We start from the raw sequence: 13,218 nt of genomic DNA on the forward strand, positions 1-13,218 counted from the left end.
AAATTTCAAAGCTATATATTTTTACCCAATGCACACACCAGAAAATAATTTTATCCCCTCTGGAAGCAGTTTAATGGTTAATAAATAGCACCAATACCTAAGAGATATCAAGCAGCTCTAAGTACATAAGATACTTTACCCACTTATATTTTAATCTGATTAGAGCAGAGACAATCAATGCTGCTTTACAAATATTTGTCAATAGCCACAGCCAACTGCCATGCCAGAAATGTATTAGGCAGAAAAAGAGAGAGAGCTGTTCATCTCATGCAAATTTAATGTCAGAATATATTATCTGTGACTGCACTTCACAGCTCAGCAGGGCTTTGTGTGGAAGATAAAACACTCTGATTTACAGCATTATAAATGTTTGCTAAATGCCTTAATTGCCCTTTCTTTTTTCAAAGTGGCACTTTATTACTAGCTTACTGAACATGTTATGTAAGGCAGATAATTTTCTCCTGGTTCTTTATTGACACCTTAAAAATCTGTATTTTACTAATATTCCTTTGAATAAGAAGAGTGTCTTCTTTACCTTGGCATTCAGTGATGAACAGCCACATTCAGCTCCTTGTTACTATGGCAACATTACGTAGGAGGTACAGATACAGACTGATGCTTTTATCTTCTCCCTTTATCCTTAGAATATACTCTCTTCCTCCCTTTTACTTTTGAATAAAACAGCCACAAATGGGGGTGGTGAACCATTCAGAGAATCAAAGCAAAGGTTGTTTTCTTAACTTTGTTGTTATGTTAACTGAGGATAAATTGTAGGGCTGTGAATGAGATATTGACACCAAAGACCTTAAGATATGGTTTTGCAATCGAAGTACTTTATTTTCATGAAAAAATAAATAAAAATCATGTATGAGTGATCCTCTCTTGCTTGCTTCTCAAGCAAAACTGAACCTGTTTGCTGTTTAGCAGGCAATGGCGAGAGCAGTGCTCACATAGCTTGCTGTTTCCCATGGAAACAGCTAAAACAGTCAATGTATGCACATTTGTGAGTGTCAGGTGGGATGAAATTCCACTTTTTATGCAACCTCATCCAAGAAACCACAGAAATATGCTGCTGCATGACTACTAACAACACTTCCTCTGGATTCATTTGCTTCCAACTAGCCATTCTTTAAGCCCTTCCCCCCTCTTCAAAAAACAAAACCAAACAATAAAACCAATGTGATGCAAAGTAAACTCTTTGGGTGATCAATGCACCGTGAATTAATTATTTGGTCCTGCTGGGTCCAAACAAAGTTTATAGCAAAATATCTTATTTGCAACTATTGATTCAGCCTCTTACAGAAGCGCTCCCTGGTTTTATCAGTCAAAGCAAACCAAGTGAGTCAAGATCCCCAGGCCAGCCAAGCTCACTGGACATGATGGTTTACAGAGCAGGCACATTCAGCATCTCAGCCCGCTGAGCCCAGGAGGAGCTTTTGCCACAGATGGGGATCAGCCAGTGGTGGCACAGCTGTCTGAAACCGGGTTTGCTGTGCTCCTTCTGTTCTGCTTGTAATCTGTATTCCTCCACCAGCGGTGAGAGATATAGTTATTGCCTGCAAATGTCTTTCCAGATTCATCATTCTGAAGTTAGGAAAAATAAAAGGAAACAATGAGATTCTGCCCCTTTCTCCCCACCTCCCCCCCCCAGTTACTAACAAAATAAATCAACTCCTCAAATTCAAGATTTTAGGATTTCCATCTTCATATACTATGTTGCTCATTCAGATGAGCACACCATTTGATAGATGACTTTTTGTAGTCTGTGATTCTACTTACACTTCAGTACTAACCCTAGACAACCCATTTTTCTTTCTCCTTTGCCAAGTGGTCTGTAGTTTTGACACCTATGCATTCTTAATGTATGTTCCTGTGGCTTTTAGCAATTTTAAAATAACTTGCCTGTGGATTTAAGCATACAAGCCATTGGCTTATTCTTTCAGAAATTTAATTAAACCCCTGGAAGTGGCCTGGAGATTCCAAGCAATCCATAAACTGTAGGATTTTAAACTCCTGCTGGTATAAAAACCACAATTACTTTGCCATATTGCTGTAAATAAATGCAGGGAAAAAAACACACAAACTGAAAAATCTTAACTTTGCAGCAAGACATTTCCCATGGGCTGCAGAAAGCACTAAAGAGACATATTTTATAAGAACTCCAAAAAAAGGACAATCCCCAATTGAAAACTGTCAGTATGACCCATAACAAGATTTATAATAAGGACGTGAAAGCCATACCTTGCACATTAAGCTTTCCCAAACAAGCCAGGAACTGAAAACCAGTTCAAAGGGCACTGTAATAATCAACATTAATTCAGTATTTGTCATTTCACAATATTTCCCCCTGAAATATTGCAAGTTTAAAATTAAAGATATCCTACTGATAACTAACAGTTTCTGGGTCAAACCATTTTCCATTTTGCAGGAGCTTGTTGTAAGCTCAGTGGGAAAAATTAGAAAGACATGACATCAAAAATGTGAATTTAAGTTACAAATATAAAGATATTAAGTAATAATTTACAAATGCCATGTTGTGTATTAAATTTCCAGATAAAAATAATTTCTACCTCAAGATGTCCTGCATAAAGTCTGTGCACAATACTTTCCTCAAAGTTAGAAGCACCTCACCTATTACCTATGATCTGAAAAAAAATCCATTTTCCATAGATCAAATGGTTGAATACAACAACTAGCACAAAATATCTTGATACAACTATTTAACACTAGGACACCATTGTATTCTTTTCTAATGTTGTTTCTACAGAGCACTTGTGCCTGTCCAGAGAAGTGGATAGTCACTGCAAACTGATGTGCAGAAGGTATGTTAATATGTCAGACAGCCCTCTCAGAGTAATGAAATCCACTCTCAAGAATCTGTTCAGCACTTCACACAGTGGTAAAAAAAAATTAATCCTAATGACACATAGTTGCAAGAAAACAGTCTCCCAGAAACACTAATCCAACTGTTTTCTCTTTTTGTCTTTCATTCAAACTTTGTGCAGTAGGAATAAGGAGGAGAAAGGGGAGATCGGTTTAACTTGTTATCAGGAACTGTATGAGAAGTTATATTAGTTGTTTCCCCGAGGTAAAAAAAAAAAAAAAAAAAAAAGTGGTGGTGGTGGTGAGAACTTTATTATATGAGTATCTATTAAAATTGCTGTATCTCTGTTAAGACCTTCAGATACTAGATAGTAAGTAGAATCATAGAATGCTTTCGGTTGGAAGCACTTATAAAGGTCACCTAGTCCAACCCAGTCGGTCGCTGCCCCGGTGCGCAGGACCCGGGCTCTGCGCAGCGCTGCGGGGCGGCGGACGCAGGCTTAACATCGCAGCTCTGCCAAGGGAGGGGGCAAGAGTAGGCTGGACCGCACGAACACGGGGCAGCACAGCTCCACCTCACGAGCAGCCCAGCCACAGAGTAACCCTCGGGCACATCCTGAAGGCTTCTCACAACCTGAGAGCACCACGGCACCACATCCCAAATGGGCCTGTGCTGCAAGAGTCCATCGCCCCCGCCGGGACCCCGGGAGGCCCCCGGTTTCCTGCGGGCAGTTACGGGCGTTTGTCGCGCCCCGCTCGGGACTCCAGCACGACTGCTGATAAACCCCTCACAGAGCTTTCCCTGTTAATGGCTATCAGGTACTTCGCGCCCCAGAGCCTTCTCTTGAGGATACAGCTCCTATCGATGCTCGAACACTAAGGGTGTGGTCGCTTAGCATTGTATTTACTCGGCCTTTGCTGTTCGGAAAGTGCCCTGCAAATTATTTCTCATCTCTTTGCTACATGACTCTCGCGGTCGGCTGTTGGTACTACACCGACGTGTGAAACTCAGGCAGCCAAATGAACATTAACACAAAACGTGGAATAACAGAAATTACTGCAGTTTGCTCTCTTCTGTGCTGATTGCTAAGTTAATAGCTTCTGTGCTAATTTATTTTAATGATTCATTAGGGTCTTTTTTTCCCATTTCATACAGACTTCAGCTTTTACCAGCACTCAGAAGTGTGGTGATGACAGAAAGGATGATGAAATTCTTACATTCCTTTAGTGAGTGTGCTGAAAGCTGACCATCAGTTGATCTTCATTCAGCACTCATCCACAATGTAAAACTCATTTAGGGAGCAGAAATCATTCTTAAATATTTTATTACGCCTAGTGCTTCCACCAAAGATGTGAGCCCTCGCAGTAAGGGTGACCCAAGGTCACTGTCTCAAAACACCTTAGTGCAAAACACAGGTTGTGTGGTTTATATATCTTCAATTTAATAAAAACAAAAAATCCAAGAAAATTTTAAGCCATTCCAGAGCTCTCAAGCCTTCATTGCAAAGAAAGTGAAAAAAAAAAAAAAAGGCCAAAGACTTAACATTCTTCAAAAAAGACTTCCAGTAAAATTAAAAGATGTTAAAGGACCTTATTTCATTTTCTATGCGCTCATCTTACTATTATGACTGGGAATCAGCTTACTCTGGAAGAACCTCCTCACCTGCACCACACCCATTTGCTGGTTTGCTCCTGAAGCTGGTGGTGCATTATGTGTAAAATCCTTACACCTACCTGTCTCAGAGCCTCAGGACCGTTACTGAAACTGTTTGATAAAATTAATGTTTGCCTCTTTTTCAGTGACTCAATAAGGACTTGCACCGACACAGGTTTGAAAAGTTAAAATAATTAATAGGTTTATTAATGCAACAGATACAGCACATTGCTGGTGATAAATGCACTGACTACAAGTGATCGAGCTGGAGTTAATAAATCTGGGTGGCACCTGACACAGTTGGAGACACAAACCTTTGCAATAGTGCTCATTTATGATAGAAATGCAGCAGAAGTTAAGTTGTATATTGAAGGCATGATTCTTACCAAGAAGGTGTCCCTGTCTTGGGTGGAGGAAAAGGAGCATAGCCTGTTGGCCATCCTCACCACTGCTAAATCCATGATCTCTCCCATCTCCCCAAGAGGTGTTCCTCTTGTGGTTTTTATATCCTAACCCCAGCTGCCTCTGCCTTCTAGGTAACATTTAGCATGATTTAGGTGGAGATTTGAGTAACATAGTCATATGTTTAGCATGTACTCCATTTGACTCATTATCGTACTGAGGAGTGTCAACTTTAATATTAATTTTGCAGTTAATTAGGCAAAGGTCTCCACTCAGCACTAGAGCCTTCAAAATCTGTTTTGAAGCTGCATGGTTTTGTTGGCTTACCCTTGCTTCATTATTTTTACCTGAAACAGGGCTGTCTTATCTTCACAAGTTTCCTTCCTTCAGCTGCTTGGCAGGCCAGCTTCATGGATCTTCATTTCCAAACATAACATAAACACCACTTGGTTGTAAGCATCTCAACCTTTCTGCTGAAGCACACTAAGTGAATTTGTGTTCATGTCATACAGCAAGCTGTGCAGTTATCTCACAGCTGGGTAGAGATCTGGACCAGAGGATATTGGTACAACAGCCCTGCTACACCATCCATTCTGTTAATGTCACAATGTTTTGGCCATTATCTCAGAAGCAGCAAGAGCATCTATGAGGAACAGACAACTGTCACTATTTCAAGGATTTGCTTCACTGTTTCCTTACTGGGAAGGGCAAAGAAACATTCATGTCAGGTACTGATCTGCAGTAACTTTGGTGTCTGAGCAGACCAGAGAGGGTAGACAATTAGTATCTCTTCGTGATCACCTCACAACACAGATGCAGGTGGGAGATTACACATTGCTGTATCTGTTGCAAAACAGTGATTCCTCTTTCAGGAAGTATCACAGCCAAAACTTAACTTTTAATTTCTTCCCCTCTTTCCAAAACCACTAAGAGGAAAGGCTTTCTTTAAAAGAGAAAAGAAAGTTGGAGAGAGATTTTTTACAAGGGCATATAGAGACAGAACATGGGGTAACAGCTTTGAACTGCAATGGGTAGAAGTTCTTCACTATGAGGGTGGTGAGACACTGGAACAGGTTTCCAGGAGAGGTTGTGAGCACCCTGTTCCTGGAAACATTCAAGGCCAGGTTGGATGGGGCTTTGTGCAACCTAGTCTAGTGGAAGGTGTCCCAGCCCATGATAGGGAGGTGGAACTAGATCTTTAAGGTCTTTTCCAACCCAAACCATGATATAATTTTATGAATGTGCCTTTAAATACCTCAGAAAAATGGCCCTCAAAACCAAAGAAACATCCTCCAACTGGAAGGAGTGTTGGTGCTCTAGACACTAACCCACTACTCCTTTCAGGAAAGCAGCTGCCAAATGCTGAGTCTCCCTTCCAGCTGTGTGTAGGATCCATTAGGTAGGTCTGAGAGGTGCAGGTGGAGCTGACTGACAACCCATAGGGAATACTGCTTGTCTGGGCTTTACAAGTGTTCTGGAACACCATGAAAGAACATAAGAGATGGGCAACAACATATTCTCCCTCAAACTTGAGAAATAAGATGGTACTAATTGTGTCGGTGCGGAGGGGAAAATGAGATTCAGGGTAGAAGATGAGAACAAACTCAGCAATGCACAGGGCTGGGGCTGCTCAGTTAGAGAAACATGAGGTTCACTGTTGTCTGGCTTCTCCAGGCTTGTTTGTCACAGTACCTTCTTCATCTATTAGCTACCTTAAAAAGAAAAGAAAACAAAAGCCCCAAATCTTAGTATGTTGATTTGTGATTTCCCCCCCCCAGCATAAATCATACTGATGCATTTGGAAGAAGAAGGGAAGCTATCCAGCCTGAAGCAAATATCGATTATTTTAAGCATCCATGGCACCAGATGCTCATAACTCTCTTTCAGCAGCTAAAAGGGTTAGGAGTGGGAGGCTTAGGCTGAGGCACTTTAACGATGACTAATATAATGTAAAAATCAAATGTAGTGACTTCCAGGCTGCTTGTTTTTCCTTATGGCAAAAGCAGATCTTTTCTACCTGCAAAGTGTTCCTGAACACATCTAATCTGCTTACCAGCACAGAATGGTTCTTTCTTCATTTTTTTCACTGAGGCATAGTGGCAGCTCTACAGGCTAAGAAAAAGGGGGAGCCAGCAGCAGCTCTACTCAATCTGGGGAAGCTCCTCTGATTTTCACCGAGCCCAGGCACAGCAGAGGGACAGGAGAGATATTGTTTCACAGCATCCTACTGGCACTTTTCCCTTGCACTAACAGCACCCTGTCTGAACGCATGGCTCAGGCAAAGGAAAGCTGGGGGTCCTGTGATGGGAAGTTTCAGTTCTCCGCACTTTAGAGGGTTTTCACTCTTTCAGCAAGAAAAGGAACTGTGATACATTTGTGACACAATGCCTATTGACATATAATTAAATAATGGATCTTAAATAGTGCTAGCAATGTTGCACATAGACACACAGGGTTTTCACTGCTGTCTGAATCTCCACAGGCATTTTTGCCTTTTGAAACCTGCCATTAGCCTCAAGCATTTATTATACCACATATTAATGAAGTAAAAAAAGCAGGTTTATTATATTTATTTTACCTGTAATTGTGGATACAAGAATCTCTCAGGATTTTTTTTTAGCTGAAAAAATACTGAGAGGTAAACTACATGCAAAATTAACAAAAGTTACTTCCTCTGTCTATTCTAATACCACTTACAAAATTGATAATGATGATGATGAAAATATTCAGAACATTAAGGGCATCATTTATCATTAAAAGGATGCAGTGTTAGCAATACTGAAAACAAGAAATCTTTATGTTAATGTTTAGTGAAGGAAGTATTGTTCCAAGCAGACATTAATTATGTGACTTCAGAGAGCCCAGAAGCTCTTAACATCTATCCCAGTATGAGGACTGAACATCCTCATCTTCAAGATGAGTCCATGTTAGGCCCACTTCCAGTTACCATGTACACAATGACTTACCTAACACAAAAGATTGTAGCTGCATGATCTTGGGATAGCTTTGTTCAAATTAATTTTTTAGAACGAAAAATATCTATCCAGGCAGTTCTGAAGTTCCAAATTTCTTCTTTCTAGTGCACTTTGGGCATGTCCCTCTTTTGTCAGACTTGGTATTTCCTTCTGATTCCACCTGTGCTGCTTCCAAGTCATGTTGCATTTGCTGTTGCTGTGCATTCAAATTTGTTGAATTTCCTGCCACACATCATACTCTGAACAAAGGTGCTTTCAGCCTCACAAGTAATCTTTATTATACTTCAGTCCTTAATGAGTGGACCACTTCTCATTGCAGTCAGAGATACTGATTCTACTTGATACGAAAGCATGGAACAGTTTTAAGGAGCAACATTTTTAAGAGTCCAGGATGCTCCTTTACAAACTCTCAGTTGCTAAAGACACACAAGATGAAAGCTCACCTACAGCTCAGTTACTACTGTTTTCCTCATTGTTAGAAGGAAAAACAAGCCCAAAAGTGTGTCTGACATCAATCCAACGTAAGCTTAATTTGACAGGAATTTTGCAATTAAGGCAGGTTTACATTAAGATATTACTGAAAATTGATGAATATGCCAGAACTCCACGCACACTCAGTTAAAATTATATGAAGATACACGTGCTTCATAGCTAGCACTGCAAATTACTCTATCGTTGCATAAATGAAGTAGAATTACTCTCCATACATTCTCATGTTCCATACTTTTCTCTGACCTATGAGCATAGCTATTTCACACCTATATTATATTGGTTCATTATTTTTTCAATGGTTGTATCTGTGCATCCATATGTCAAAGCATCTCTCATGTCATTCCTGAGGTTTCAGGAGGAAAAAAAAAAAAGGAAGGAAAAACAAACCTGGAGCAAAAGGGAATATTGCACAAAATGTAGCACATTATTAAAGGTAGCACATCACTATGTTATGCAACTAATTTATAGAAAGGTTTCTTTCCCATGATTTAACGGGATAGTCAACACAAACATCATTTGGTGTGAAGAGCTGACATCTACATGAAATGTGTAATTCCCAGGTTGTGGCACTGAACTGTTTTACTCTAAACAAACTCAACATGTTCTTACATGCTCAAGCATTCACTTGCGAAATGTTTACTATATCATAGCAAATATTTGGATCTTACTTTCATTCTGAGAAGCTGGATTACAGTGTGAGAGTGGCAGTAAGTGGCCAAGACAACAACTGTAAGCCTGTTAAGATTTACCTTTTCTTTTCCAGTAGTGATTTTTTGCACACATAGCCTCTTGCATCTCCTTCTCGCCTCACCCAAGATACAGAACCCTGATGAGCATCACGTACGGTCACAGCATGGAGCGGCGGGAGGCTGGGGAGGATGCAGCGGGTCCCGGGGGTGGGAGGCGGGGTACTCGCCGGAGAAGGCTGACAAAGGATGCTGCCGCTACGCTCCCTCCCTCCTCCCTCTCGTACACTGACAGCAGATCGAAAGGTCGGACGTGTTTGCTTGTGACGGGAGGTAAAATCTCGCAATCCAAGCACGGACACAGTGTCTCATCTCTCGTTCGAGACCAGGGGAGCGGAGCAGCCTCTGACTATATCGCTGCCTCCAACCTGCTGTTCTTTGCGATTCTCCCCGGGAGGGCTGCTCCCCGTCACCAAGCCGATACGGCGCTGGGCCGGCATTGCCTCCATCTCCCCTCGGCAGGGATCCGCGGGGAATGGGGGAGCTCCCCGCCCTCTCCTCGTTATCCCGCCTGCCGGTGCCGACCCGGCCCCCAGTCTCGATGAAACCCCAGCGCTGCGTTTGCTTGAAGAGGCATCCGACGCGTGAGCGTTTTGTTGACAGCGAAGCTGTCAGTGGCCGTGATCGGCAACCATCCTAAACAAGCGTTTGAACTGGAGACGCTCTCCGTACAACCACCAGCGTCTCACAGCCATCCAAACGCAGTTACAGCCCCATAAGAAAGAGGCCGACGCGAAGCTAGTAAGGCGCTAAGGCTACTGCAACACAGAACTCGAGTAATTTATTCAAATAAATAAAAATGAACTTTTATGTACAAATATACAAAATCATTATGCACATCTTATAAAGTACTCAGAAGTCTGAAAAAAAACACGAGGCGGGGAGACAGGACGCCCACAACGTCTTCTCTCGCTCCCAGCACCCGGCCACTGGCGGGCGGAGGCCGACGCCTCTCCTTTGTCTCTCGCCTCAGCCACGCTGCCGCACCGCGGACCACCCCAGCCCCTACCGTCACCCGCCGGGTCTCCCCCGGCGCAGAGACACTACAAAGGACACAACAGCTACGGACAGTGCCTTCTCCACGGGCCCGGACGCCGGCCGTTCCCTCAGCCCCAGTCCCTCGGTGGGTCTCAGAGAGTGCCCAGGTGCGGCAGCGTGTCCAGCCTGTCAGAGCGGTCGCGGCTGGCCGCGGTCTCCACGCCGCGCAGCCACTCCGTACACTTCCGCACCAGTCCCTCATCTATCGCGGCCCCCGCTGCCGCCTCCTCTTCCTCATACTCCTCATCGTCGTAGCGGTGCCTGTCGTTAAGCAGCGAAATCTTCAGCAGAGCGCGCAAGTCGCCGCCGCCGGCGCGGGCGCCCCGCCGAGCGGGGGCCGCTCTGCCGCCGGGGGATGGGGCTGGCTGCCCGCGCTGACGCTCCTGGCTGCGGCGCTGCAACAGACGGACGGCCTCCGGCGGCAAGCTCAGCGAGAAGCGCAGGGCAGCCTCCCCCTGCGCTCCGCCGAGGCTCTCGCAGGAGCGGCTGCCTGGTCCCGGAGCTCCCGGGCGGCCCCGCGGTTGCGGCGTGGCGGGCTGTGGCCGCGCTCCGCGATCCGCCGGCGGCCTCCGGGGCGGCTGCCGCTGTAGAGAGGAGCAGGGCCAGGAGCTGGAGAGGGGGCCCGCCCGCTCCGGGAGCGCCCCCCGGGCCTTCCTTTCTGCCTTATCCTCCACGGGCCGGGGGGCTGCCTTTTTGGGGGTTGCCGCCTGTGGGGGCTTCTTGGGCTGTGCCCGAGCAGCGACAGGAGAAGCAGCAGGGGCCGGTAGGATGGGCGGCAGGGACGTGGTGCGGCCGGGAGCTCGCTCCGACTCCTCGCTGTGGGCCCAGGTGGCCGCCGTGCGCGCTCCGGGCAGGACAGCGCATCTCCCTGCCGGCGGACAGGGCACCGCGGCGCGCCGGGGCTGCAGCCCCATAGCCAGAAGCGGACGAGGAGACCCCTGCCGGCAGCAGCGCGGGGTGCGAGCTCCGTCTGCGCCGACAGCCGCTGCTTTTCCACCTCGATAACCCGCCCCGCTTCCCGCCCTTCGCCCGCCCCGGAACACCCCGCCCCAGCGCGTGGTGGGCGTGCGGGGAGCGGTAAGGGACTGCCGGCAACAGACGCGGCCTTCCCGAGCCAGATCGCAGAGAGCGCTGCGCCGCCGCCCCTTCTCCCCGCTCCCGCCAAGCCCACCGGAGACCCGAAGGTAATGTCCGGTGGGGCTCATATTCCCTGGGACTGGCAAACTCTGAATTCCTCCTGAAGTCCTCAGGCGCCCGCCTGTGAAGGGGCAAGTTTTTAATGTCACGTTAAACTAGCACCCTCATGCCATCTTCAAAACATTAACTATACATTGACCTCCTTGACTACTTGAATTACTGTTCTTAAGACCCTGCGCAGACTTGCGCCTACATGAAATACATAAACCTCGCTGAGGCTGAGAGCAGCCTGTCTTGGTAAATGAGGAGCCCAGTTCAGAGATCCCTCTTCCTAGTGTCCATTCTGTCTGTGATTGAGGCAAAACACATTGCTCAACAATTCTGTTGGGTTTTTGAGGAGGAAGGCAGTCATTTCCTACCTTTTAAAGTACCCTAAACAGTAATAGAGGTTTGGAGAGGTTCCATGTGGTAGCAGTAAGTAAGCAAATATTCCAAATTAATTCTACTTACTACCGCTCCAACATTTGGTCTAAAAAGCCATGGCATGTTTCTGCAGATTTTACGTCAAAGTACTATTTTAACTAGAGTACCATAATTTCATCAGAAGATGGGTAGGAGGTATACAGTGCACAGGAACAGAGATTCTCCACATCTACCGTTTCCTGCTGTCATAAAAGGGTATTTATACACTGATAATGCTTCCACTGTGAACTTCCAGAACATTCATACACAGCAAACAGGATGTGAAAGAGCAGAATATACCAATGGAAGAATGCATAGAATCCTAGAATTGTTTCAGCTGGAAAAGACCTGTAAGACCAAGTCCAGCTGTGACCTAACAACACAATGGCCATTAAACCATGTCCTGAAGTGCCATGTCTACATGTTTTGAACACCTCCAGGGACAGTGATTCTACCATCTCCCTAGGCAGCCTACTCCAGTGCCTGACCACTCTTTCGGTAATTTTTTGTAATACCCAATGTAAACCTCCCCTGGTACAACTTGAGGCCATTTTCCTCTTGTCCTATCACTTGATACTCTCTCTAGGGAGTAGAGACCGATCCCCACCTCACTACAACCTCCTTTCAGATAGCTGTAGAGAGCAAGAAAGTTTCCCCTCAGTCTCCTTTTCTCCAGACTAAACAACCCCTGTTTCCTCAGACACTCCTCACAGGACTTGTTCTCCAGCCCTTCACCAGATGTATTGCCCTTTTCTGGATATGCTCCAGCAACTCTGTCCTTCTTGTAGTGAGGGGCCCAAAACTGAACACAGTATTGGAGGTGTGGCCTCACCAGTACTGAGTGCAGGGGCACTATCACTTCCCTACTCCTGCTGGCCCCACTCTTCCTGGTACAGGCCAGGATACTATTGGCCTTCCTGGCCCCTCGGGCACACTGCTGATTTATGTTGTCAGATGTCCACTAGAATCCCCAGGTCCTTTTCTGCTGTGCAGCTTTCCAGCCACTCTTCTCCAAGCCTGTAGCATTGTATAGGGTTGTTGTGACCCCAATGCAATGCAAGACCCCCTTGGCCTTGTTAAACTTCATACAACTGACCTCAGTGCATTGATAGAGCCTGTTCAGATCCCTCCCACCCAATTTGGAGTCACATGCAAACTTCCTGAGGGGGCAATTGATCCACTCATCCAGATCATGGACAAAGATTTAAAGAGAACTGTCTCCAATACTGAGCCCTAAGGAACACCACTCATGACCAGCTGCCAACTGGCTTTAATTCTGTTCACCACCACTCTTTGGGTCAGGCCATCCAGACAGTTTTTACCCAGCGAAGGGTCCACCCATCCAAGCCGCATGGAGTGTGCGTACTCTCTATGCAGACTAACAAAGTGAATCCTTAAACATTCAGGAGAGAAAAAAAAAACAAAACAAAACAAAGAACAACAACAAAACAACAACCAAGAAAGCACGTGATGTAACAGACCTAAGTAG

The 13,218-nt window shown here is 45.3% G+C and overlaps 1 protein-coding gene across 1 annotated transcript; it reads right to left on the reverse strand.

Moving 5' to 3' along the window:
- Window positions 1-10,222: 10,222 nt before the first annotated feature.
- On the reverse strand, window positions 10,223-13,082 carry PRR18 (proline rich 18). The gene is given in 4 exon segments (XM_054396685.1): window positions 10,223-11,069; window positions 11,071-11,170; window positions 11,173-11,388; window positions 13,052-13,082. Coding segments are annotated over 4 exon segments (1,194 nt in total).
- Window positions 13,083-13,218: the final 136 nt, after the last annotated feature.

Source organism: Indicator indicator, chromosome 2 (genome assembly GCF_027791375.1).
Source record: "Indicator indicator isolate 239-I01 chromosome 2, UM_Iind_1.1, whole genome shotgun sequence".
Taxonomy (NCBI): domain Eukaryota; kingdom Metazoa; phylum Chordata; class Aves; order Piciformes; family Indicatoridae; genus Indicator; species Indicator indicator.